The sequence below is a fragment of the Caretta caretta genome, chromosome 9, assembly GCF_965140235.1.
Source record: "Caretta caretta isolate rCarCar2 chromosome 9, rCarCar1.hap1, whole genome shotgun sequence".
Classification (NCBI taxonomy): Eukaryota; Metazoa; Chordata; order Testudines; family Cheloniidae; genus Caretta; species Caretta caretta.
Window position 1 is genome coordinate 85,909,623 of NC_134214.1, and position 27,407 is coordinate 85,937,029.

At 41.8% G+C, this 27,407-nt stretch overlaps 1 protein-coding gene and 1 long non-coding RNA gene across 6 annotated transcripts in view; one reads left to right on the forward strand and one right to left on the reverse strand.

The window, feature by feature from the left end:
• The window catches only part of LOC125642707 (phosphatidylinositol-binding clathrin assembly protein), a 47,518-nt gene extending 36,442 nt beyond the window's left edge, over positions 1-11,076 (reverse strand). For 3 of the 4 annotated variants that reach the window (XM_048864404.2, XM_075132517.1, XM_048864403.2), the window contains exon 1: positions 10,584-11,076. In XM_048864404.2, coding sequence (XP_048720361.1) covers positions 10,584-10,713 — 130 coding nt within the window. In that variant the 5' untranslated portion in view covers positions 10,714-11,076. The remainder of the gene's footprint in view (positions 1-10,583) is intronic. The other variant, XM_048864405.2, reaches the window with a different exon arrangement.
• Positions 10,274-27,407, forward strand: part of LOC125642709 (uncharacterized) — a 33,925-nt gene continuing 16,791 nt past the window's right edge. The window contains exons 1-2 of one of the 2 annotated variants that reach the window (XR_007358483.2): positions 10,274-10,408; positions 27,052-27,170. This is a non-coding gene — a long non-coding RNA (uncharacterized LOC125642709). Of the gene's footprint in view, positions 10,425-27,051; positions 27,171-27,407 lie in introns of both variants that reach the window. The other variant, XR_007358482.2, reaches the window with a different exon arrangement.

The window sequence follows — 27,407 nt, forward strand, 5'->3', positions numbered from 1 at the left end:
CACGTGGTCGTGTAGGTGTCTGTCCTGGGTCCAATGCTATTCAATATTTTCATTAATGACTTGGAGAATGAAGTGGAGAATATACTTATAAAATCTGTAGATGACACCAACTTGGAAGGGTTGCAAGTACTTTGGGGGACAGTGTTACAATTCAAAATGACCTTGACAAATTGGAGAATTGGTCTGAAATCATCAAGAGGAAATTCATTTAAGGCAAGTGCAGAGTACTACATTTAAGAGAGAAAAAACAAACACCCAACTACAAAATGGGGAATAACTAGCTAGAAAGCAGTACTCTAGAGAGGGTCTTGGCGGTTCACAGCGGATCACCAACTGAATGAGCCAACAATCTGATGCAGTTGCAAAAAAAAAAAAAAGGCTAATATTCTGGGGTCTTTTAACTGGAGTCTCATGTAAGACACAGGAGGCAACTGTCCTGCTCTATTCAGCACTGGGGAGACCTCACCTGGACTACTGTGTCCAGTTCTGGGCACCAAACTTTAGGAAAGATGTGGACAAACTGGACAGAAGCCAGAGGAGAGCAACAAAAGTGATAAAGTGTTTAGAAAAACCTGACTCGAGGAAACGTCAAAAAGACTGCACAAGCATAGTTCTGAGAACAGAAGACTGAGAGGGGGCACCCTATAAGTCTTGAAATATGTAAAGGACTGTTATAAAGAAGTGAGTGATCAGTTGTTCTCCACATCTAATAAAGCTAGGACAAGAAGTAATTGGCTTAATCTGCAGCAAGAGAGATTTAGGTTAGATATTAGAAAAAACTTTCTAACTATAAGGATAATTAAGCTCTGGAGTAGGTTACTAAGGGAGGTTGTGGAATCCGCAGCACTGTCTAACCAGTTATTAAAAACCTCCAAACACCTGTCAAGGGTGGTCTAGGTATATTTGGTCCTGCCTCAGCACAGTGGCTGGACTAGATGAACTCTCAGGGTCCCTTCCAACCTTCTATGGCGAGTAACCAGCCACACTTTTGAACAAGTCAGGCATCCTGCAAACCTATCACCTTGGGATGCATTTTCATCACAGTGGTGACTAAGGATACAATAGTACTTTTCATGTGATCAGGGATCTTAGGAGTGAAATCGTAGACCCAATAAAGTTAACAGCAAAACTGAGTTATGGCTACTCAGGAATCTTACATGATCAAACCAAGGGTACAATCTTAGACCCAATGAAGGCAGCGGGAGTTGATTTAACTGAGATTAAGCCCTTAGCTTCCAAGTTCTGGCTGAACTAGAATTTATACATCATTCTATCTACCAAAATTTGTCTTACACATTCATTTTCTAGACAATTCCACTTTCAGGTTCTCATACACTGCAATCCGGACACTGTGGTATTGTTTTAGATGACAATCGAGGAATGTTTTTTTAGAAATCTTTCTACTGGAATATTTAATAAAAAGGGAGCTCATAGAAATATTCAGTGTGCTTTACAGGCTAAAAACTTGCTTTCTCTAAACTTAAATTTGACATGAAAAGTCGCTTTAATAAGATTTTAAAAACACTACAGTGTACAAATAATAATGAGTAATTATTTAAGATTAGATTAATTCCACAGCTATGTTTATTCTTCTATGCAATATGTTGTAACCAAAAAACAAACCTGTGACTACTGTAGCTCACTTTTTTTTAGATCTCTAAATTCAAGGTATTAATTGTCTTAGTTACACATTAGCCAGATTCTGCTGTCCTTTAGCTGAACTCCTGCTGCTCTAGCCTAGGTTATAATTGTGAAATATTAGTTATCTTCCACTAGGTAGCTGGTAAATACTTTTTTAAAAGAGCTGCTACGGTTTTCATGATTTTAAAAAACTAACTGACGTCTTCCAGAATAGATGGGTCGATAAAAACGTTATTTTCAGGGAAATGTTAAATAGTTGAACTTGTTACTGAAAGGGGAAAAAAAAAACTAGAAGAGAAAAAAATTACTACCAAAACCACACCTCAGCTTGTGCAGGCCTGTGATAGTTGACTATTGTGTTAACATACTCTACATGTCATCACCCACCTACCTCTAACAGTTGGTGAGTATGCATTCACAGTGAGACAAACCAACAGGTAGACAATTCTAATATAGGAGTAAAGATTATAAATGTTGTAGATTACAAAAGGAATTAAACACATTGGGTAAAAGATGTTAGTTCTCCAATATCACTTTTCATTTATATAGCACCTTTCATCTCAGAATGTTTTACAAACCACAAAGGCATCACTTCCACCAAGAGTGAAATGCGATTTCTGGAATGGAATTTAGAAACTGTTATTACAGCAACACTGAACAGTTTTAGACTGGAAAAATACCATAGCCCATCAAAATTGAAGGGGAATAATAGATAGTTTGAAAATTAAGCACACTAGAATTTGGCCAGGACACCAAGATTAGCACCATATAACGAGGGCCATTGGATATTTAATGGCCTAGAAAACATTCAGGACATCCATTTTAGATCTGAAATATCAGCACATCTCATTTGAAATCAGACAGCAACTCAGTGAACAACAAAAAGAAAAGGAGTACTTGTGGCACCTTAGAGACTAACCAATTTATTTGAGCATGAGCTCTCATGCTCAAATAAATTGGTTAGTCTCTAAGGTGCCACAAGTACTCCTTTTCTTTTTGCGAATACAGACTAACACGGCTGTTCCTCTGAAACCTGTCAGTGAATAACAAACACTACTTCCTGACAAACATAGGGTTTTCATTAGAGATGCACACTAGAGTGCTGTAAATTGTAGAGCACTCTAACTGCCCTGCATAGACCATGCTGACATGGTCTGAAGGGTTCCTAGTGTGCACTGAAGGGAAGTAGTACTGTTTCAAATGTTATTACATCACTGCGTTCTAGGTATCTTTCAGAGCATGCCAGCGGGGTCTACACAGGACAGTTAGAGAGCTCTACAATTTGCCCCTTTCTGGTGCATGTTGCTACATCATGTAGACAAGACCAAAAGCACTACCACACTCAAGTTAAGGCTTTGGGGGTACGGCTGCATGTGAAGTTAATTCAGCTGATAGGGACCTGTGCCAAGCTGTAAGTGGCCACTCTACAAAGCCCTACTTGAATTACTGGGGCCACATTGGTGCTGTTCTCACCATTGGTGCGGACTTCTGAGGGCACATTCCATTGTTCTTAGCATTGCAGTAAGCTGAGCCACTGATTTTTTTCCCAGTGAATTGAGAGAGTTTGTCCTTCTGGGCACACAGTGGAATTCTGGGAAGGCACTAGAGGATTATCAGCACTAGAGCGGTTTAGCCTGCATCCTCTCAGTAAAGTGGCCAAGTCATCAGCCTAAGCGTAAGCAGCACTTGGGTCGGGACTGACCAGCTACCTTGGGTGTAACTCACCACTATTTTCAGACCAGCTGGGTGTGTCCATGTGGACAGAACTCGATTAGTACAAGTCTGAATTAATTTTGTAGAGAAGACATCCCTGTGTGGGGGGATGGGACTCAACATATGGGCAACCCTTGAGTTGTAATTATAGTTACCTCTGTAACAAAGACCTGAACAAAGTTTGTGTGGCTCATGGGCTTAACAGTGCTGCTATATAAAGAGACATTTTCTTCTTAATTCTCTCTTTCTAGGGGCTGGGAGTAGAGTGAAGGTTGTCAAACTTTAGACATTTCAGGGTTGAAGGCACGAAGCATGAATAGGAGAGAGGGATCCTCATAGCTCCTAGGAATTGCAGGATCATGGACAACTAACTAAAGGCAAACTACTGAGTATTTCACCTGTGTTACCATCAAAAGAAGTTAGAGAAGTTTAAACAAATGCAGAATAAATGCAAACTGCTGCTTTTTACATTTTAAATATCAGGAACAGCACAGCCTCAGTTCCCACTTCAACTATGTTTGCTTTAAAAATGCAAGTGAATCAGGAGATCTAGTTACATACATTTGTCCCCTAACCTGGTTATAATTATACACACACAAAAATACTTCAAAAAGAACATTATCAAAGTTGCAAAGCCAAGCCACTCAAAAGTTAGGAAGTGCCAGATTTAAAGTTGTCTGCGTAACCTTAATTCAGTCCCCTTGTGCACGTGAATTATGATGCAGTCTTTATGATCATATGTTACTTTTCCCACCTAATCCAGCTCATTCACTGCATGTGACAGCTCATTCTCCAATGATCAATCAGTGTTGTGCAGCAAAGAGTTGTGTGGAGGACCTCTGCCTTATTTGTTGCAGAAATTGAAAGATGCATAGTGAATGAGGCTGGGGACTGCAGGAAGAGATGACAACCTCACAGCTAAGGCAATGTTGAACGTTGCTCTGGAGAATGGGATTCTTTCTATCCCTGCCTCTGCCACAGAGTTCCTTTTCAAAGGTGGCTGTAGTTGTGTTCTTCATTTTCTCAGTGCCCAACTTGATAATCTGATCTTCAGAAACGCCAAGCACTTAGAGCAGCAACTGATGTCAATGTGAGCTGTGCTTTGAACATATAAATAACTAGATAATGTTAAACAAACTGAAAAATCAAGGCCTAGGCATTTCAAATTTGGCACCTAAAACACTGAACATATTTATTATTTGTATTACCATAGCACCTAGGAATCCTAATCATGGCCCAGGACCCCATTGAGCTAGGTTCTGTATAAATACAGGACAAGATGGTTCCTGCCTCAAAGAGTTTATAATCCAAGATGTTAATCTCATGGCCCCTCAGTTCCCAATCTGTAAAATAGGGATAATATTTCCTCATCTCACAAGGGCATTGTGAAAATAAATTCATTAATATTTGTGAAGCACTTTGATACCTTTGTGATGAATAGCATAAACCATGAGGAAGTTAACCATTCTATCTTCAGAGCAGGATTTGAATAGTGTGTTGTAAATAAGGCACGGGGCCACACATTGAACAGCGAAAATAAAACAAAATATCGAATAGATGCTAATTCAATCACTACATCCATTGACTCCATCCTGTGAGCTGAATGAGGCATGTGTCTTATGGAAAAATTAGTATGTTATGTCATTTTTTAATCCATTTGATCAATGTTTTAAGAAACTAAAATGTTATCAGGTTGATTAGTTCCTCTAAGTTTGAATACCTTGCAATGAAGGAGTTAGCCAAATAAGTGCTCTATGCCATTTTATAATTCACATTGACATCAAAATGACATGAAAAGGTATTTTTGAATTAAGCACTGAATCTAGTTATTGAATAGATATATCGAGCTTACTTTAAGAATTACAAATCAATTTTGCCAATTAAGAAAATTGTTTCAAAAAGCCTTAAAAAGTAGAGTTCAACTGTTGCACAGACAATCGTTATCTCTTGTCCCTTCACCAACTGTTGACCAACCTGAAAGCATAACTGACTGGAAAGCTTTCCAATCAATAGGAGATGCAAAACTGAAGTTAAACAAGAGCCTGTCAGTCTTCACTGAAGTTCTCTTTATTAAACCGTTCAGGACACAAACTATATTTGCTCAGTTTTTGTTCCACCTTATTAGAAATGGTCACTCCAAACTCTTTAATAAAATTAGTTGAAAGACTTTTTTTTCACTACAGATTTTTTAAATCCCTTTCAAATCTGTGGCTGAACTTTTGTAACATTTTTACTGCATTCGAAACATCAAGATATTTCACTGTATATGTATGCGTTATTCCTGTCTCTACTAGTAGTACACTGTCACAAAATTCAATCTGTTCACTATTCTGTTTCGATACATTGATACAGAAAAGGTTCTACTCTTAAAAACTGGAAGTTGGTGAAGGAAACAATTTTCACAGTTTCAAATGACTTCACATTACATACAACACTATCTCACCTCCCTCCTTAGAGTTCAGGTAAAATCAGGATTAATCTAATAAACTGAACCATAAAAAGTTTCAGAGTAACAGCCATGTTAGTCTGTATTCGCAAAAAGAAAAGGAGTACTTGTGGCACCTTAGAGACTAACCAATTTATTTGAGCATAAGCTTTCGTGAGCTACAGCTCATTTCATCGGATGCATACTGTGGAAAATACAGAAGATGTTTTTACACACACAGACCATGAAAAAATGGGTGTTTATCACTACAAAAGGTTTTCTCTCCCCCCCACCCCACTCTCCTGCTGGTAATAGCTATAACTATAAATAACTATAAAAGCCACTAGGTATTTTTATGCCACCTCACAAATTAGTCTGGTCATAAATATGACAATCTTCTTAAAAGCAAATAAACTATCAAGTTAAATATTGTGATATTTATATTTCAGTTATAAAAATTGAAACAGAGCATTTCCCCCCTCCTCACAAGTCTAAACCAGTGACCTATGTAATGAATATCACCATCTACCCTACATTTAGGGTGGGATTGTCAAAAGCACTCAGCATTGATTTGTTAGGACAAAGTTGAGCGGTTTTTGAAGTCTCACCCCTAGTTTCCAATCTTTACCTCTTTAGACAAAGTCCACTGAAACGCATACCAAAATTAGCAGGCCTGATGCCATAAACACACTTTAACCCACTGCAGTTTTGATGCAATCACCTTCAATATTTATTATTACATACACTAACTATTTTAAAAGAACATTAAGGTTGCAGAGTGAAACACTCAAAACTTAGAAAATATCAATGAAAGATATCCATTGAACCTCTTCCATGGATTGGAAACTAGAATACACAGACATAAAATCTTCCATTAAAAACTCTTTGATTTACCTTCCCCCATCCTTCTTGAAAGATTATGTGAGGTTGGGGGGTCTGACAAGAATATCCCTTTGCCCTTGTGTTAACTATCTCAGGGCCCAGTCCCACCCCATGTACAAAAATGAAATTAAAGCATAGCTGTGTGCACATGTAGAAATGACAACACACACCCTTTATGAGTAAATGCTGAGGATCAATAAAGAAGGTATTATAGACTGGTGCAAAAATACTGGACTGTGACACCATAGGCAGGACAAAAGAGCATTTAAAAATGGGTGCTGTCTCAACATGAACCAAAATTGGATTACATATTTAATTGTCACTATTACATACATATTATACTGCACAGTCATCTTCTACTCACATGACAAAAAAATTACACCCTCTTCTCTTATGCCAAAATGAATTTCAGAAAAAACCAGAAATGCCCAAGAATACGGATATGCAAAGAACACACTAAAATATATTGTAAAAGTAAAAAAAGCTTGGCATACAAGATAAGAAATAATCCAAAAGTTAACTGAGACCCACCAGAATACTTCTACTGAGATGAGAACATATTTGTATACAAAGATATATTTTGATGTTATAATTTTTCCCCTGGTTACAGGCTATTAGTATGGGAAAACTGTATACTTTATCGGCTGCTGAGCCTAATATGGGTCACTCACGTAAAACAGTGGTATCAGCATGCATCTCGAAGTGTCAAGGTATTGAACATTTTAAGAAAAACAATAGTGAGTAAAAGTGGGTTTAACAGTTCCTTTGAAGCATGAAACAGAAAATATTGGACTTTTCCTCCCTACATACTCTAATTTGTTACCACTGGGTTGCGCAACAGTGCGACTGCAATCAGATCTAGGCAGATGGACCATTCTGCTTGCACAGAGTCCCAGTGAGTCAGAGGGTCTACACAGCATACAAATCTGCTTGTGCAGATTGGGCTGCGGGATCAGGGCCTAATTTTGCAATGTATAGTACAATTTTCACTAGCTTTGCTATTGCAGTGCTATTCCCCATTCCTCCGTGACATTTAAAACTTGTATATTCTCACAGATTGTAAATTTTAACTGTTTGATTAATCAGCAGTGGTAAATATTTTGCAACTTTTTCCCTCCTTAATTTTCCTCAAGTATGTCCTGACTTCTGTATACTTAAAAAAAGGAAAAAAAAATCTTGGCTTTGATCATGTTTCTTTAAATTTCTATTTGAGTCAAATAATTTAATGTCATTTGAATCCTAGGTAAATACTACCAATCAAATATTTAAATCAGTTTTCTTGGGCTAAAACTTTGCCTACTATATAAGTTCCTAGCCTTAATACAAGTTTTATTTATTTTTTAAAAACTAGTTTTAGGTCAGTTTATTTTCTCCCCAGTGCGTTAGTGGCAGAGTTTATATTACCAAGCAAGTGATCTGTTCTGAAAACAAAGAAGCAGGGATTGTGAAGTCAGCAGACAGAACATTCGACCCACTGGATAAGATGCATGCTAAAGACAGAGCCAACAAGGAAAGAGGTGTGCATGTAAGAGGGTGATTCTGTTCTACTTTAAAAAGAAAAGATATCTAATCCTACCCAAGTACTGCAACATAAAATTGGGGGGTGGGAAGAGAAGCTGGAGAATAAAGTAAGTGGGGAAGTTACGAAAATCTCAATGTTCCACTGGGAATGCAGAATTACCACCATAAAAGTTATTTTACTTTGGTCTAATAGCTTAACATTATGAAAAATAGAGCAGCTGATTTCCTTTTGGGACATTGTGACCTACATTAAAAATGGAATATTTCCATTCACACAGCTCTGATTCCTTGACTTAACAAAAATTAACAAAGATTAATTACGCGACCATACTGTTCAGCAGCCCAACAGAAACACAGTCAAAGCTCCATAGCACTATGCAACTGCTTACATACACACACATCATATGTGTAGGTCTTTGCCTATGACAATGTTTTCTTAACATTAAGTACTTTTCTTACTATTTAAATGTGAGTGTATCTGGAGATATTTAGCATTAGTTTGCGGAAGAGCACTGAGGCTGGACATAGTCCCAGACAACTGTAGAAACCCTCAACAGACATATACTAGTCCTGGATTCATTTTTGAGCAGCAACGAGGAGAACCACAGTAATTTTCACTTTAACCAAAGCCCTATTTCTGCTTTGTTCTGTGCAGGAAATATATTTACCACACTTCTAAGAAACATACTTTATGGATGTTTCAGCTACATGATCATATATTTTAACATCCTACCTGCTTATGTGATGATTGCTCTCTTGGCCAACATACCAGGGATTGAACCAGGGACCTCCAGACCTAAAAGCATGAGCTGCCAGCATAAGCTAAAGAACCAAGGATGTCTCCATAGCTTATAGGTGTAATAACTCATAACCTTTGTGGATCTGCACAGAGGGAAAGCTGTCACACATACTCCCCGCCCCAAGTTCTGTATACCTGTGATCCAAATGCTCAGTAAAAGTTTAAGCCTAGCCTCTGAAAAACAGCTAGGGTGTATTACACCATGATGGCTTCTGTGAAAAATTCCAATGAATAAGACATTGTCACTAAAGTCTACATTACAACCACTCCCAGGATCTCCTCATTTCTCATATGCAGTCCGAATTATGCTTTTTTATTTGTTCTTAATACCAGAAAAATCAGAGAAAAATAAATGTCAAACCTTGGAATTCTTTCTACACAAATCCCTGTAGAACACGGATACCTCTAAATAGAGGTCTGGATCAAATGACAGCCAAAAGAATCTGATGAACACAATACAATCTCAAAAGAAAAGGAGGATTTGTGGCACCTTAGAGACTAACAAATTTATTTGGGCATACGCTTTCATGAGCTACAGCTCACTTCTTTGGATGCATTCAGTGGACAATACAGTGGGGAGAACGGAATGCATCCGATGAAGTGAGCTGTAGCTCACAAAAGCTTATGCTCAAATAAATCTGTTAGTCTCTAAGGTGCCACAAGTCCTCCTTTTCATTTTGCGGATACAACACAGCTGCTACTCTGAATATAATCTCAGTGGAAGTTACTGTGGTGGCAAGTTGAAGACAGAATGTCAGGCAACTTACATATCCTCATTTTGTGAGTTACATCAGACTGGGTTTTATTTTATGTGATGCACTCAATGCACTAATCAAGTCAACAGCTGAAACCTTCAGGTAACTAAGAACCTCACTCTCACCATTTTTTATCTTCCTGTTACGTTACAATTTATGGGTTTCAGGTTTACCTCTCAACTTCAATCTACCACAGGCAGCAGAAAATGAAAAAGAAAAAAAAATCTGGTATATTAGAAATAAAATACCCAGGAAAGTGGCTATTAAAGGTTAGGTATTTCATCATTTTGAAGGGCCTCCATACAGTACCTCTGGTACCATATTCATCTGCTTTCTCTCTTAAAAGTCATCCTATTTCCTACACAGCAAGAGCAGTGCCTACAAGTCTCATGCTGGGCACGAACAGGGGAGTTGAATAGCATCACTAATTACAAACAATGGTCTCCGCGCAGTAACACCCAGGTGTGTTTTTTGGAGACGTTTCCAAGCTCCCTTGCTTGCAGAGGGTAGAATCTCAACCTCCCGAAACGGTCACGGCTTCAGGTAGCCCTTCTAAGGCGCTGGGGCGGCACAGTCACCTCCTCCCGCCTCTCTTCTCCGCCCCATTACCGCAGGGGCGACAGAGAGCGAAGCAATGTGGTTTCTAAAGGGCGCTCCTAACAGGCAGAGCAGGTGACTGACAGAAATCGTGAGTCCTATTCCTGGCGCGGCGCTGCCGCTGTGGGCCCCGAGGGCAGGCATTTCACCTGGGCTTACTCAGCGGCCATACCGGGGGGAGTCGCGATGCTCCCCCGCCCCGGGCCTGCGGAGGCGGCGCTGGGCCCGGCGGGCGACAGGGGATACTCACAGTCCAGGTGCTTCTTCTTGGGCCCCATGACTTCGTGGGTCGTCGCCTTGCAGACGGCTTTGGAGATGGCTGACCCGGTGACACTGTGCTGGGCGGCCGCGATGCGGTCGGTGATCGACTGGCCCGACATCTTCCGCTCCGCCGGCCCCCCTCACCAGCCTGGGGTCCCCGCGGCCTGCCCCCCACCCCCGAGCAGGCGGCCGAGGACGGGAGAGACGGGACTGACACCCGCCGGGAACCAACCAACCCGCCCGCCCGCAGCCTGGGAATCAAGGTCCCCTGCGGCCCCTGCTGTGCGCCGGGGGGCCAGCAAGCCGCTACGGCCCCAGGGTAGCCCAGCCCCCGGCCGCCTTCCCTAGGGTGCTCGCAGGGCCCGGGCCGAACTGCTCTCTGGAGGGGGGGCTCTCTCCGCCGCGCGCCCCGCTTGGTCTCCTGGGCTCCGCTCCGGCTTTCCCTTTCACATTTCCACTCCCCGTCCCAGACAAAATGGCGGCGGCGGCTCCGCCTCGGTGGCGGAATCACGTGACCTCGCGGCTGCCCCGCCCCCCACTCCGCCCTCGTTAAGGTGGAGCCGCCCCCCCCCCCCCCCACTACCTCCAAAATGCACCCGAAATCCGGCTGGTCTCGGTGCTCTCAGAGAGCCCCTCAATAAACCCCTGCCCGTCTCAGGGAGCTCCCCCCCCGCCCCAGCCAGATCCCTAGCTGGCTGGGGGGGGGGGGCTCTGGGAGGCCCCCCCACCAAGAAATACCCCAAATCCGAGCTCCCCCTCAGGGACAAGCACTGTAGCATATGATAGTTTTAAATTCACCTTGGCCTCCCACTTGCCTTCCTCCCCATTTCCTGGCCAGAACAGCAGGAAAGGTGGGGGGGAGGGGGGAGGTGTTCCCTGCCTATTTCCTTGCCCTGCAAAGCTTTTCCAGGAGAGGAAATGTGATTGCATTTTGTTATGCATTGAGCCAGGGGGTGGCCTTTTATGGCCCGAAAACATGCACACGTTCAATAAAACAGTTCATTTTCTGGGAGACAGAGTCATAGGTGCAACATCTGCTTAAAAAATTGTCTAGGCAAGTGCTGTTGAACTAGACATGAGTCTTTGTCAAGGGATCCTGAAGTGGGTGTGCTACTCATCTTGTTTTTTGGAGGACCTATTAGATTTTGAAGAGTCATGCACAATTAAAAAAAAGCCAAACAAACATCCCCCAAGCCCCAGGAATGGATCAAGATATGAATCATACAGCCTGAATTGTAGTTTCAGACTGCCTCACTACATCAGGAAGTTATGAAATGATGCCAGCCACAATGTGGCATGAAGATGTTGCAATGCAATGTTCGCTGTGTTGCACTTAGTGGTCCTCCAGAGAAACTTAGGAAAGAGGGAAAGGCTCCTCCAAGAAAAAAAAATTGTTGTCATTTTTCTTGGCCCTCTTGGCGGCTGTCCTCGTCTGATTCTTGCGCCTCATGCGTTAAAAAAAGAAAGAAAAAACTGCTTGTTGCTATTCTGTTTTTCTGCTGGGGATAAGAGAAGTATTACAAAACACCAGTAAAAGTACAATTGTGCATTGTCAAAGTGATGGAAGATATGACCTAATATAGGTCGTATTTGCATCTCTAGTTTCTGTGGCAAAGGTCTCTCAGCTACATCTGGGCAACACCATTGGCTTCAGTGGAATTGCGCTGATACAAAAAGGGAAACTTTGGCTTGAACAGCTGGCTCCCTTGCTCGGCTGTTCCCGGTGATCCTAGTCTCTGTATGATCAAATATAGTAAGAGCTTCATGAGTGATTCTCTCACAGAGGCCATAAATTGAGTCATGGAGATTGAAAACCTTTCTTTAAGCACAGTGGAAGCTGTCTGACATTGGTTTGATTATGAGGATGTGTCCTGTTTCTTTAAAATTGTAACTGGAAGCCAAACAGGATGGGAGCTGGGGATAGATCTCATCAGAAGGGAGGAAAAAGGGTACGTACATTCAGTTCTTTGCTGAGACAGCCAGCAAGGGGAGAGTGGTGACTGACTGTCAAGTGTGATGGTGTTTTTTTGTGATATGGACACCTGTCCATTAGGAGCTGGACTGTGTCCAACGACTCATTTCAGATGTGCTGTCAAACAACCATCAATCAGATGGTGATGATATTTGGCCACTGGATTTAAACAGTCTAGAAATGTAGACTGTGTAACTCATTAGCAAGTCCTTGATCCATCCACTCCTGCTGTCTTTATGCCGGCTGATCAGCTGGCTAAAATAGTGCAGAGGGTTGAGTGGAACTGTAAAAGTGAGTCAGGGCCTTCTCCTACTTGGAATAATTTTATAGCTGAAATTCACTAGTCTGGTTTGTGGGGTTTGGATCAATTCCCATAGGTCAGTTGGTTGTGATTTTGAAAGACTGTCTTAGACACTCTCCTGTCTGTATTCATAAAAAATGGCAGCTCTTGGAATAAGACAAGAGAGCAGAAGCAGCTCTTTGAAGAAAATCTCTTATTGAGAGTCTGCTCCTCCCACTCCAATGGTAGTTAGTCACAAAACTCCCATTTACTTCAATAGGAGTGGAAGTCGGCCCCTAGAGCAAAATGAGTAATTTACCTTTGTAACCCTTCTGCCTGTCAGAGTTGGCAGCAACAAGGGCCGGGTTCAGTATCTAGGGGTTCCATTCCAATAACACAATGCAAAACCGGCTCGAGCCCCCACCCAGTGACCTGGGACAAATATATACCACCCCTGCTGGGCACCTCCAAGAGGCAATACTTCCCCTCTCGCAAGCACATAGTCTGAGTGTAGCAAAAAGCCTTTTAATAACAGAGAGAAACAATGTGGCATTATGTTGGGGAAACACCACCAACAGGATTCATAACACAACCCATGAGCAAAACCCACCCCAAGCAAATTGGGGCATGTCCTTTCCCTTTGGTTCTTGAGTCCAGCAACCCAAAATCACCCAAAGTCCCAAAAGTCCAACGACCCAAAAGTCTCTGTCCTTGGTCAGGGTGGCCCCAGAGTTCAAAAGTTTATCTGCAAAGTTTTACCTCCCAACCCTGGGTGGAGATTGTGGGGAGGGGTTAAGGGGCACCTTACATAGTCCAACACTGATGGCCCCACCTCTCCATGGGGCTCCGCTCTGCTCGCCATCCCGCAAACTGCTGTACTCCACCAGCTGCTCCGCTCCGCTCCGCTCACTGTCCCGCAAACTGCTCTACCATATAACTTCAGGCTCCCCCACTACTTAACACAACACTTAGTGATTCCAGCTCTTTTGTGATTTCAGTGTTGGTGCACCATTAGCGCAAAGTGAACTCAGCTCAGCAGCCTGTAACTAGCCTCCTAATGGAATCAAAATTAGCTCTGATATTCCACTGTGGAGAGAAGAGGAAGTGCAATTAGCATGTAAGGCCCTCACCAGGAGGCCCATACCACCAAGTATTAAAACCTGTTCCCAGCCTCTCTCAATTCACAGAGTTTTAGAACCCATGTCCCTTGCCTAGCGAGTGCTACTTAGTTGATGGCGAGTCCCTCCATCATAACAAAAGGCCCAGTACAGTTCCAAGCACAGTTCCCATAGTCAGGGTAATAACAATTTATTCTTCCTGCCCCAATAACAGAGACACTGGGGATCCCACAGCAGCCAAGTGACTATTTGGGCAGCTATGGCCTCATTCTAGGCGGTGTGGGTGTGCCTATGCAAATGAGGTCAGCCCCTGAAGTTCTTTTCCACAACTTGCCACACCTCACCACCAGATGTCAGGGTGGAGCTCATCCTAACTCTGCTTACACCTTTTTTGGCCAGTGTACTGAGTGGAAAAAGATACTTTTTGCTTTTACAAAGAAATCAGACTGTAGCGCATTACTGCAAATTGCTCATCACAGCAGAAGTGCAGCAGAAGACAAAAAGAATTTTAAATTCTGACTTTTGGCTGAGTGGGACAGCCTTCCTCCCTGAAAACAAATTCTTATTGCTGTATTCTCTGCTACTCTATGTGTTAATCCAAACATATGTTGTGACTGACAGATATGGCAATTTCCTGCAATATAATTGAAAGCCCTTATTGTATTAAGTTTATGTATCATTGTGAGCTGGGATTGTCTGTAACTTCTCTAGGGGGAAGATGTGACAGATGTGAGACTTGGGAGTTCAAAAGACTATAGTGAAAATATGCCAGACAAGTATGGACTTTTGGGACAATAACTATTAAGTTGATTTCCCGAGAGAGAGGTTAATCAAATCCCCCACTCTAGGTACGCAAAAACCCAGCCTTTTGAAGCTATGCCCTGAGGAGAAGCTATGTCTGTTGATTACCTGTTACACAAGGCCAAGATCAAAGGCCCAAGCTGTATAAAAAATTGACTGATTGGCTTGATCTCAGTTCTGGATCTAAGACAGATATGAATGTGTAACCATCGGGAAAACCCAGTTGTTGGTTTTGAAGGACTGAAACCTACCAAAGCCCTAGGTTGGAGTTAGGTTGACCTTTGATAAGGATTTTAGCATGTGTGTGGGTTCTTTTATTGCTTTAATGTGTTTTCTCTATCTTGCTTTTACCTTAAGAATAAATGTGCTTGCTTAGAAGGAGCTGTGTGGTAATTTATAACTGAGGACAATACTCTCCTCATTGCCTTTGGAGAGAAACCACAGTGCAGCCTTGTAGGCAGTCAGGTTTGCTGGGGATATCACAGGGTAAACCAGGGAGCTGTACAGCCTTAATATGCCTGGTCAAGAAGGAGCAAGATGTGGGTCTCTGCCCAGGAAAGGTGTCAGCTAGGAGCCAGAAATTAAAGTGGGTGCTCTTGGTGGACCATAGTGGGGGGAATACAGGTACAGTTACCCTGAAACTGTGACAGTGACATGATAGTTATTTATGCTGTAGTAAAATTCCCAAAATGTGGCATTCCTCTGAGTCCCATGGTAACCAGGAATTGTTTATTTGTTTTTCAATAGCGCCTTGAGGCTCCAGTCAGTCTTGGGGCTGTATTATATTAGACTCTTCGAACACCTCAGCCCCTGTTCTGAAGTTTACATTCGAAATAAGGCTCACCAGAATGACTATTTTGAAAACACTTATGTATTTGTCTATAAAATAATCCATACATAGCACATTGTCAAAGATGCATGACAGTGCAGCAGAGATATTAGCAGTCCTGTGATCCAACACACGTGTGGGGAGAAAGTGTTCCAACTCTTCTCTAAGGAAAAAAATACAACTCCTGACATAGGTGAAAGATTCATATAACCCAAGGGCATAAATGCACTAAAACATGATCACTGCTATTAGTAATGACAAACACTTCCTGCAGTTAAAAAAAAAATTAAGAAATCTTTATTAGTCCCTTTGGCAACTGGCAATCTCAAGCTGCCTCAGTTTTGCCTTGACACTGGTAATGCTGAGAAAACGCTTGAATCATCAAGGCCTGACATCAAAACTTCACCAGAAGAGAAGCTGAAGCGATTAAACAAACATTCTAAATATTTCTAACTCTTACTAAGATAATACTTGAGTCATCTTGTTCTGTGTGCTTGTATAACTCTTGTTCCACTTTCACCACTGAATTATGCTGGTGCATTGAAAGGAAAGACTCCTTAGTATGTTACACTACTCTAGGTGCATTTTCTTTTTTCCCCTTGTATTTCTTAGCTTCTGCATTTATTTGTCCAGCATAGTGTGTGTGTGTGTTTTAAAGAATACAGGTTTTAAATTATGCTAATGAATTATTATTGAGTATTAAATCACATGACTGCTTTATAAAGGAAAGGGTGGTAACTGTTTAAAAAAAAAATCATGTAAGGGAAACTAACCAGGTTCAACTCTGAACATGTTTGGCACGTTCAATGGTACCTTTGGGCATGAAAAGGAATGGAGGACCTGGCCTTGATGAGCAAGTGAGACTATAAATAGAAAGGGTGTGATGACAACAGCATGACTTGATCTGTAATCCATTGATCCCAAGATGCATTTCTACATCTGTGGCACAATGCAGACACTTTGCTAATAAACTGGAGATATTTGAATGGGTGAAATTCTATATCTGTGGGATCACATAAGGAAAAAGGTGAACAAAGTTACAAGATACCAAAAGGGCAGAAGGGCAGAGTGTGACATGGTGAACTCATCATAATTAAGGACATTCCAATTAACTGTAATGAAGGGAAATGTTTGACAGCCTTCAATACATTATGATAAAGAAGAATATTTTTAAAAGTGTGTGTGTGAGAGTGTCTGTGTGTGTGTGTGTTGTGGGCAGAACGGCACATTATGCTACCATGAGAAAGAATTTTAGTTAAGTGCAGATTTCTGTGAAGTCTGAGGGAAATCATGCCAAAGCACACACACACACACACATAAAACCTACTTTCAGTCAAAAACTTGATGTCAGTCCCTCACAATCCTCATGGTTGAAAAGAATTCCTCAGAGGAAAAATTGCTGTTGCTGAGCTTGAACCCCTTATGAAATCACTGCAATACTCTAGTAATGGCCCAAAATACTGAGGGTGAAATACATGGTTTGTGTACCACTAAGCCTCACCAGACCCAACTGAGATGGGACAAAACCTTTTATCCAGCTCCCCTGAACATTGGTGGTTCAAATCCCAATCACCCATGTTTCAGGGGTTGTGTTTGCAATCAAACGCAAAACCTGGTGTCTTTGGCTCTATTTAGTTTTAAAGAACTTAGAACATCTAAAATGTCCGTGGTACTTCCAATGCACAGCAGTATGTGGGTAGTACTTGGTAGGCCACATATTAACTTTCTCAGTATCTGTCCCATGAGGACAAATCACGCTTCACACACTCATTACTTAGACAAAGCTCTCATTGACAAACAATGGAAGTTTTGTCTTGGTGTGGATCTCAAGAATTGTCCATAGTTTTGCAGTTGGGAATTTTCAGTATCACAGAATTCTATGGGTTCAGCCCTTGTGAGTATTATTGCTGCAATCTGTAAAGCAATTTGCTGACACATTTTTAAGAAAAGAAATTAAAAAATGTAGTTAAGCCATGCTTGCAAATATCATAGAAAAAAGAAGGGAGCCTCTTCTTGGCTCTCCAGCTATGGATGCTGTTTTATAGTTCTTTGCTTCAAATTGAACTTGTTTCTTGAGGATTTTTTAGTGCCACAACACACACTAGATAGAAATTCAGTATAGTTTCTAAAATGCATCCAGGTAAGGAAAGGTATTTTAAAGACTTTACAAGGAAGGCCACCAAAAGATGTGATTGCATAGAGTTTATAAGAACATCACACAGCAAAAGTAAATGGATTAATTTTCTATCAAGACTGTGTTTTACTTAAGGAGGGAGAAAACATCTGTTCAAAGGGAGAGTGATTTAGCCTTCAGTTGCTGATTAGCAGGTCAGCACTGCCTCTATGGAAACAGAGAGGAGCAACTCACAAAACTGCTAACAACAACAAAAAGCAGTATCTTATTAAAGTCAGCTTGGAGAGATCCTAGGAATTACAAACCATCAAGCCTTACTTCACTACCGAATAAAGTGATTGAAACAATAATTAGTTGGAATGATAAAGCTTGTATGAACGTGATAGGATAGCAACAAATCAGCACGGCCTCTGTAAAGAGAAATGTTGTCTCTCTAAATAAACAGAATTCTTTGAGCATGTTGGCAAAATAGCAGCTAACAAAGCCAAACTGGTTGATATAACTCATTTGGATTTCGAAAAGAGGCTTTTAGGGACATTTTTATGTACTCACAGGACCATGCTCTTTACAGAGTCATTCAGCTTAACTACCCCTTTGAGATGGGGATGTTCTCACCACACAGAGCACTTCATTTATTAGTACCAGATAGCCTCCACCTGCACATCCTTCTTGTGCTCTTTTATCCAGTCTTCTGGTTTATGGGTTCATTAGCTACCCATCCCAATCTGATCTGGTGATCAGGAAATCTTCTCCTTATTCAGGCTCTCCCCTGGGGCCAAACTGGTTAAAAAGTGACCAGTGTGCTGGTTCAGTTGCCGATTCCCAGCACTCCACCACAGACGGTCAGAGATAGTTGATATTTGTTATAAAAATATGTAATGTGTTACAAACAGATGCATCCCTCTGCCCCACACTTCTTATATTCTTCATTTTATTAGATTATGTAAGCTCTTCGGGGCAAGGTCTGTGTCTTCCAGTGCATTCAGCCAGTGCCTAGCACATTGTGGACACCACCAGAAATGAAAGTAATAAAAATGGTGATGTCAGTGAACCAGTTAGTAACAGTAAATACAATATAACTGCAGATTTCTCAGTGTAAAGCAAGAGCAATTTGATTCATTCTCTGTGTGATAACATTCTGTCTCTTTTTCTTGGGGGGGAACCCAATGTGATTAGTTTTACAGTAAAAATAATCCAAACTGACACTTGTTGTACCTTGTTTTTTTACTTAGAGTGAGCTTTGGTTTTGATGCTGAGCGTCAAATGTGTGTAATTCCATGGTACTGATTGATAAAGGAATAATTCCTCTTCTTTTATTAAATGAAAAGACTGCTGCTCCACATGCAGCTTTTGTCACATTAATGCAGGTGTGTGTTTTCTGCATTGACATCAAGGGGACAGACAAACAGACAGGCTCTTCCCCTTTGATGCTACTTTTAAACCAATTAGGGTTCTGTTCCACACACTCATCTTGGATCCATTTACGAACGAGAAAGCATACTCTCCTATATATTGAATAGAAACTATTGTTTTATGTAATGTAGAGTTTAGCCTATAACGTGTATTTATGGTATCGGCTCTCTTTGTAGTATTCACAGAACACTGAACATGCAGCTGCATATGACATGGATTGGTTAGTGAAAGATGCTTCAAATGGCATTCTGTTCCAACACCTCCTGACCTCATTTCATCAAGAGTAGCAGAGTCACCCTTCACAGGTTCCCTCTTGAACTAGTGTGTCTTTCACGCTCTACTGGATATTTATAGCAATGGGGAAAGTAGCAGCATGTTAGAATGAGGAGGTAAACAATTGAATAGTACATTTAATAAAAAGTCAAAATAAATACTAACTGTAAAAGATTAAGAATGAGTGGATCTTGAATGGGAGTCAGTACCTCTTCCTGAGTCTGCAGCTGAACTTGGATTAAAATTGATGCCACTGTCATATCTTCTAGGTCAGCATTTCTCAAATGCAGCCACCAGCGGCTTTTCTTTTGGCCACAGCCTCCTGGGCTGAGGGGGCAGGGGAGAGGGAAGTAGAATCATAGAACTGGAAGGGACCTCGAGAGGTCATCTAGTCCAGTCCCCTGCACTCAAGGCAGGACTAAGTATTATCTAGACCATCCCTGACAGGTGTTTGTCCAACCTGCTCTTAAAAATCTCCAATGATGGAGATTCCACAACCTCCATAGGCAATTTATTCCACTGCTTAACCACTTTGACAGGAAGTTTTTCCTAATGTCCAACCTAAACCGCCCTTGCTGCAATTTAAGCCCATTGTGTTGTGTTCTATCCTCAGAGGTTAAGAAGAACATTTTTTCTCCCTCCTCTTTGTAACAACCTTTTATGTACTTGAAAACTGTTATCATGTCCTCACTCAGTCTTCTCTTCTCCAGATTGAAAAAATTAGGTTTGTTTAATCTTCCCTCATAGGTCATGTTTTCTAGACCTTTAATCATTTTTGTTGCTCTTCTCTGGACTTTCTCCAATTTGTCCATGTCTTTCCTGAAATGTGGCACCCAGAACTGGACACAAAACTCCAGCTGAGACCTAATCAGCGCAAAGTAGAGCGGAAGAATTACTTTTCGTGTCTTGCTTACAATACTCCTGCTAATACATCCCAGAATGATGTTTGCTTTTTTTGCAACAGCGTTACACTGTTGACTCATATTTAGCGTGTGATCACATCCCCTTCTGCAGTACTCCTTCCTAGGCAGTCACTTCCCATTTTGTATGTGTGCAACTGATTGTTCCTTCCAAAGTAGAGTACTTCACATTTGTCCTTATTGAATTTCATCCTATTTACTTCAGACCAATTCTCCAGAAGATCATTTTGAATTTTCATCCTATCCTCCAAAGCACTTGCAACCCTTCCCAGCTTGGTATCATCCGCAAACTTTATAAGCATACTCTCTATGCCATTATCTAAATCATTGATGAAGATATTGAACAGAACCGGACCCAGAACGAATCCCTGCAGGACCCCACTCATTATGCCCTTCCAGCGTGACTGTGAACCACTGATAACTACTCTCTGGGAATGATTTTCCAACCAGTTATGCACCCACCTTATAGTAGCTCTATCTAGGTTGTATTTCCCTACTTTGTTTATGAGAAGATCATGCGAGAAAATATCAAAAGCCTTACTAAAGTCAAGATATACCACATCTACCACTTCCCACATTGTTACTTTGTCAAAGAAAGCTATCAGGTTGGTTTGACACGATTTGTTCTTGACAAATCTATGCTGACTGTTATTTATCACCTTATTATCTTCGAAGTGTTTGCAAATTGATTGCTTAATTATTTGCTCCATTATCTTCCCCGGGTACAGAAGTTAAGCTGACTGGTCTGTCATTCTCCGGGTTGTCCTTATTTCCCTTTCTATAGATGGGCACCATATTTGCCCCTTTTCCAGTCTTCTGGAATGTCTCCCATTTTCCATGCCTTTCTAAAGATAATTGCTAATGGCTCAGATATCTCCTCCAGCTCTTTGAGTATCCTAGGATGCATTTAATCAGGCCATGATGATTTGAAGACATCTAACTTGTCTATTTTGACTTGTTCTTTCCCTATTTTAGACTCTGATCCTACCTCATTTTCACTGGCAGTCATTATGTTGGATGTCCAATCGCCACCAATCTTCTTGGTGAAAACTGAAACAAAGAAGTCATTAAGCACCTCTGCCACTCCCACTCCCTCTTGCTCCTGGATGGCCTGCTTTGGTGTTGGTTGCTGGGGCCGTCAGCAGGTGTTGGGCTCTGCCACTCTCTGGAGACACCTGGGGCACAACACTGGAGTAGCAGGCACGCAGTGGGTTCTCCATTTACCCAGGGACGGTGGGGCTCAGACTTTGGGGTTCAGCCCTGGGGTGGCAGGCTCTGGCTGCGGGGCTTCAGGCTCCAGTCCCGGTCTCTGGCTGTGTGGCAGCAGGCCTCAGACTCCAGTGGCAGGGCTTCAGACTCTAGCTCCCCGCTGCCACCCTTAGTGCCTCCCCCCATCCAAGGCTTAATTTGTCCCCAGGCTTGCCAGGGCTGAGTAAGTCTGCTATGAAAAGTGATACTTGTATGTTTGTTAATATCACTTTTCACAACAGATTTACTAGCTAGCAACAAATAAATTACAATGATTTGGACGTGTCCATGTGCATATTGATTTGTTTTTCCTAAAGCTAATTAAGTATTTTAGGAAAAAGTGTGAGAACAGCCACCAGCAAGAGTTGGTGGCCGCACTCTGAGGCCACCAAACAATTTGTCTTGAGAACCCCTGTTCTCGGTCCAGTCCTTTGATATTTCTCTGCAATTTACTCAGAGCTGATGGATTCTTGGGGATAGAACATAAGGCACAATCCTGAACTGACAGGGTGGATTGACAGTGTGACAGGTTTTTTCCATCTGTAGGATTCTGTGAGACTGTTATAAGTCTGACAGGAATGAAAGTTACATGTTGTGGAAGAAATAGTACCCAGCTTTCCTAACTTGCTGGGGTAGTGGCTGATAGTTTAAGCAGAGCAACAGAGATGTGAAGAAATAGAAAACAAAGAAGACAATGTTAGAGACTGAAGATGGGGAGCTATGAAGCATTACTGGCCAGTAGGCACAGGTTATTCTCTTTTCCTGGTGTGCCATGAATCAGCCTCCCCTCTTCATTTAGAGTCTCCCTGCTGCTGAATTGGAGTGGGCAAAGCACGCATTTCTATGCGAATGGTTTCTATAGATTGTGGGCGGGAATGGGAGGGGTGGGGAGCTGCAGGCGAACCACTGCAGTAGAGGAGAATAGGCCAGCCATCTGCACCTGAAGATAGTGGAGAGATGAAGCCAACTGACTTCTCTGAAATATGTGGGGTGGAGAGACTGCCCCCCACAGAAGATAACAGTGGCCGTAGTACTTTCTGGGGCAGAAGAGGATATTCCCTAGCTTATAGTTTTGTCTGTCTTTGAGTTTTAGGAGTTGCAGCCTAAAAGTAAAAGCAAGAAGTAGGGGTTACAAATCCCCACGCATCCAAAACGAATAAAATATTCACGTGAACCCCTGTGAAAAGAAGCTGCTGAACTTCCCACAACTCTAAAAGGCACAAAGGAGAGACATAGGCTGGAAAAATGAACTCAACATAGAAAATGATATAGAGAAGAATCAGAAAGAATACAGATAAGAGTCAAGATAAGGAAAATGAACTTACTTAAAGTACATCAGCTGACAGGCATACATACACTGTGTGACACAGATCACACCCATTCCACCTTAAAAGCCTTTGGGTGTTAGCTGATCAATGTCATACAGATGCTACTCAGCAAAACCTCCAAAACATTAAGGGATGATCGAGAGTACAGTACATTGCACTATAGCTGAGTAGGGTGAGATATTGCTCAGTGTGTTATCTATCCAGGACAAAGTCCTAGAAACATTCTGGTGAACTAAGAGTGAGATTTGCACTAGCATGACCTGAATATCCAGATAGTCAAATACACACGCTTTCTCTTGTTTAGAATTCAAATTGATGTGTTTTAGTTGCCAGCTCACACAGGCCAGTTAGTGAGATATAAAAGTATAAATGGTACTATTGCTTCAGGCAAACAGGAAATGACAATCACTGTTACTAGAAAATTACCTATGCAAACAGCACAAGTGTAAGAATGAAGTATGGCCAGTGTAACTTACAGTACTGATCAAGAAAAGGTAATTAGATTTATTATAATCGACACAGCTTGCCATGATGTCAAGTAACTTTTGTTTTAATCTTCCAAGTGTGAAAGAGAAGCAGCTGAAAATTAATGCAAAATTTCATTTCAGAGAATTGCGCAGGGAGCAGGCCAAATTCTCTCACATATACATCTGCAACACCACTGACTTCAGTGGGTTTGTAGTGATGCAGCTGAAAGCAGAATGTTAGCCGAGGAACTTAGGAGGGTTAAAATCCAATGCCAAGGACCATGTTCAGGGCTCAATCCTACAAAGTGCTGATCAGTTTGATCTCAATCCAGCAAAGCACTTAAACACATGTTTTTTCAATAGCAAACAAAGTTAAAAAAAGGGATGCTTCATTTCCCCCCCATGCTATTGCCACATTCTTCAGTTCATCAGGACAGCCAAGGTCACAATTAAAGAGATTCCACCAACTTGAAAAGAAAATTAACTCAGAAGCCCTAGGAAACTACATCAAGGCCCATCTTATTTGCCTTGATAAAATAAAGGCTGAGAGATGTTCACTTGCAGTTAACCTATGAACCATGCCTGACTGATCATGGCAATAGTTTTTAAGCATTATTGCCAATAACAGTCAATGCGGAGTTTGGTATGACATGATACAACCATAAGATCTTTCTGTCTCTTATTGATAAGCAACAGCAATTTGCTAACAAGAGGTAATGATGTTCTTTCATTAAGAGCTTTTTCTTTTTTCCTCTAAATAGCTGATATCAGTGAAACCAAGAGGTACCTGCATAGAAGTGAGTCTAGTTTCTGAGGCTCAGATCAGGTATTTAGGAACCTAACTTCCTTGATTTCAATGGGAGTTAGGCATCCTAGCACCTTGGAGGATCTAGGCCTAAGTCTTCTGATAGACAAGAGGGTACCAAGATGCTTGTCAAGTCTTTGGGCCAAAGTAAGATGTGCTGTTTAAAGTAGTGTAAGTGTATTTGCTTACACTCAAACTCCCATGTGCATGGGTGCTGACTCTGTGGGTGCTCCGGGGCTGAAGCACCCACAGGGAAAAAGCAGTGGGTGCTGAAAACCCACGGGCAACCACCCTATCAGCTCCCTTCTTCACCCCAGTGCCTCTTGCCTGCTAGTAGGCCCCACAAATTAGCACTTCCTCCTTTCTCCCCATGCCTCCCACCTGCTGCGATCAGCTGTTTCGTGGCATGCAGGAGGCTCTGGGGGGAGGAGTGAGGGTGCGGCACGCTTGAGGGAGGTGCAGAATGGGGCAGGAAGAGGCAGGGTGGGGGCGGGGGCTTGGGCGAAGGGGCAGGAAGAGGTGGGGTGGAGGCGGGGTTTGGGGGAAGCGGTGGGGTGGGGACAGAGCCTGGGGCAGAGCCGGGGGTCAAGCACCTCCTGGCACATTGGAAAGTCGGCTCCTGTGCCCATATGCTCAGTTAGTATAGAACTACTTCCAATTAGTGTAGATCCTATAAGCTATTTACAACCACATACCAATATGTAAATGAGCATAAGGAAGACTAAGAGGCTGTAACTGACATACCAAGGAGCTAAAAGAAGGATTTTACAGAGAGCTAGGAGCGTCTTTACTTTGCACAGTCTTATACCTTATTAGTTGCTTTTCTGGACACATTCTTCTTTTTGGGCCCTCTACAACAATTTTAGCTTGATTAGACTCACCTTTGAACTTGGGCCTTTGTATTTTTGTGTAGTGCACACATAGGAAGTAAGCATCACATCAGGAAGTGGTCAAACTATTATGTTACAATTGAGTTGCAAAATATTAACTAGAACAGAAGCCTACTGAACAAGTTGCTGATCTGTCTTGTGATATGGCTTGTTTGGTCTGTCTAGAAAACTTCGCTTGAAAGATGTTGACACAAAGTATTCAGCCTAGCTGAAGACCAAACAACATAGTTAGCATGGAACTAATATTTTTTGCATTAACCCCCCAGTGAAAGTATTTTATCCTGATCCTCATTGCTTGTTTTTGTAGACATTTTTTCACATGGGTTGAAGAGCTTTGAAAGGACATTGGTGCATACATAGTAAAAGAGGCACTTTTGAAAGCACATAGGTGCCTAACTCCGACTGAAATTGTCAAGGTTCCTCCCCCACGCTGAACTCTAGGGTACAGATGTGGGGTCCTGCATGAAAAACCTCCTAAGCTTATCTTTACCAGCTTAGGTCAAAACTTCCCCAAGGTACAAAATATTCCACCCTTTGTCCTTGGATTGGCCGCTACCACCACCAAACTAATACTGGTTACTGGGGAAGAGCTGTTTGGACACGTCTTTCCCCACAAAATACTTCCCAAAACCTTGCACCCCACTTCCTGGACAAGGTTTGGTAAAAAGCCTCACCAATTTGCCTAGGTGACTACAGACCCAGACCCTTGGATCTTAAGAACAATGAACAATCCTCCCAATACTTGCACCCCCGCTTTCCTGGGAAATGTTGGATAAAAAGCCTCACCAATTTGCATAGGTGACCACAGACCCAAACCCTTGGGTCTGAGAACAATGAAAAAGCATTCAGTTTTCTTACAAGAAGACTTTTAATAAAAATAGAAGTAAATAGAAATAAAGAAATCCCCCCTGTAAAATCAGGATGGTAGATACCTTACAGGGTAATTAGATTCAAAAACATAGAGAACCCCTCTAGGCAAAACCTTAAGTTACAAAAAAGATACACAGACAGAAATAGTTATTCTATTCAGCACAGTTCTTTTCTCAGCCATTTAAAGAAATCATAATCTAACACATACCTAGCTAGATTACTTACTAAAAGTTCTAAGACTCCATTCCTGGTCTATCCCCGGCAAAGACAGAATATAGACAGACACACAGACCCTTTGTTTCTCTCCCTCCTCCCAGCTTTTGAAAGTATCTTGTCTCCTCATTGGTCATTTTGGTCAGGTGCCAGCGAGATTACCTTTAGCTTCTTAACCCTTTACAGGTGAGAGGAGCTTTCCCCTGGCCAGGAGGGATTTCAAAGGGGTTTACCCTTTCCTTTATATTTATGACAGAAATCAATGGGAGTTGGTGCCTAGATACCTTTGAAAATCCCAATAGACACCTATCTCTGTCTTTTAAATCTCTTTAAAAATCTGTCCATTAGGAGCCTAAGTTTCTTTGGCTTTCAGTGAGACCTAGGGTCCTCAGTGCACGGGTCATTTTTGAAAATAGCTTACTGTATTTTTAGACTCCAAGATTTTAAGGGGAGGGATTATCCCTTTCTATGTATCCATAAAGCACCTAGCATATTTTGCGTGCTACCTTAGTATAAACAAACAAATATTATTACTAGTTAAATCAATTCCCCTCAAGCTAGAGCCAGAGAAAAAAGCTAGGCCTTTTAGTTTCTAGACTTTTCTCTGCCCAGGGGATTCCTGGCTTTTGCAGATGTGATGTGAATGTATGGTACATGCACCTATTCTTCTGTTTATCCTTCCTCTTTTCTTTAAATTACTACATGGTTCTGTCTTTCTAACCCTCTCCCAGTGTAGAGAGGAATGGAGTTTTCTTCCCACCTGTTCCCTAGGGGCATTTCAGATGACAGAGTGGTTCATTGTAGCCACAGCTCAGCAAAAGCTAATAGGAAAAGTTAGCATTTCCCAGTGAAAAGAGAAAGCCCCATATTCATTTGTATTTCTCCTTTTTTTTCAGCCCATGGATGGAGAAACTACTGTACTTGGTGAGGAAATAGCAGTGGCTTCTTCTCCCCATCTTGATTCAGAGAATCTGGAGCTGGTCTTCAGCCACTCTCTAAAAATGACTGGGATTAGGTGAGAACCAACCCAGCTGTAGCTTGTGTGAAGAGTAACAGGTACAGCAACAGCCAACCAAGTGGACCCGAGAGGGCTCGGGAAGTCTGCTGCATAAAACAGACTTATAGCAACAACCTAGGGTCCATCTCAAGCAGGAAAAAGGACAGGTTGTGGGGAAAGTACCAGTAAAGCCTTAGGAGCTGAAGTTACAGCTGTTACCTGTTACACAAGCAAGCAGCAAAAATCTGAAGTAAC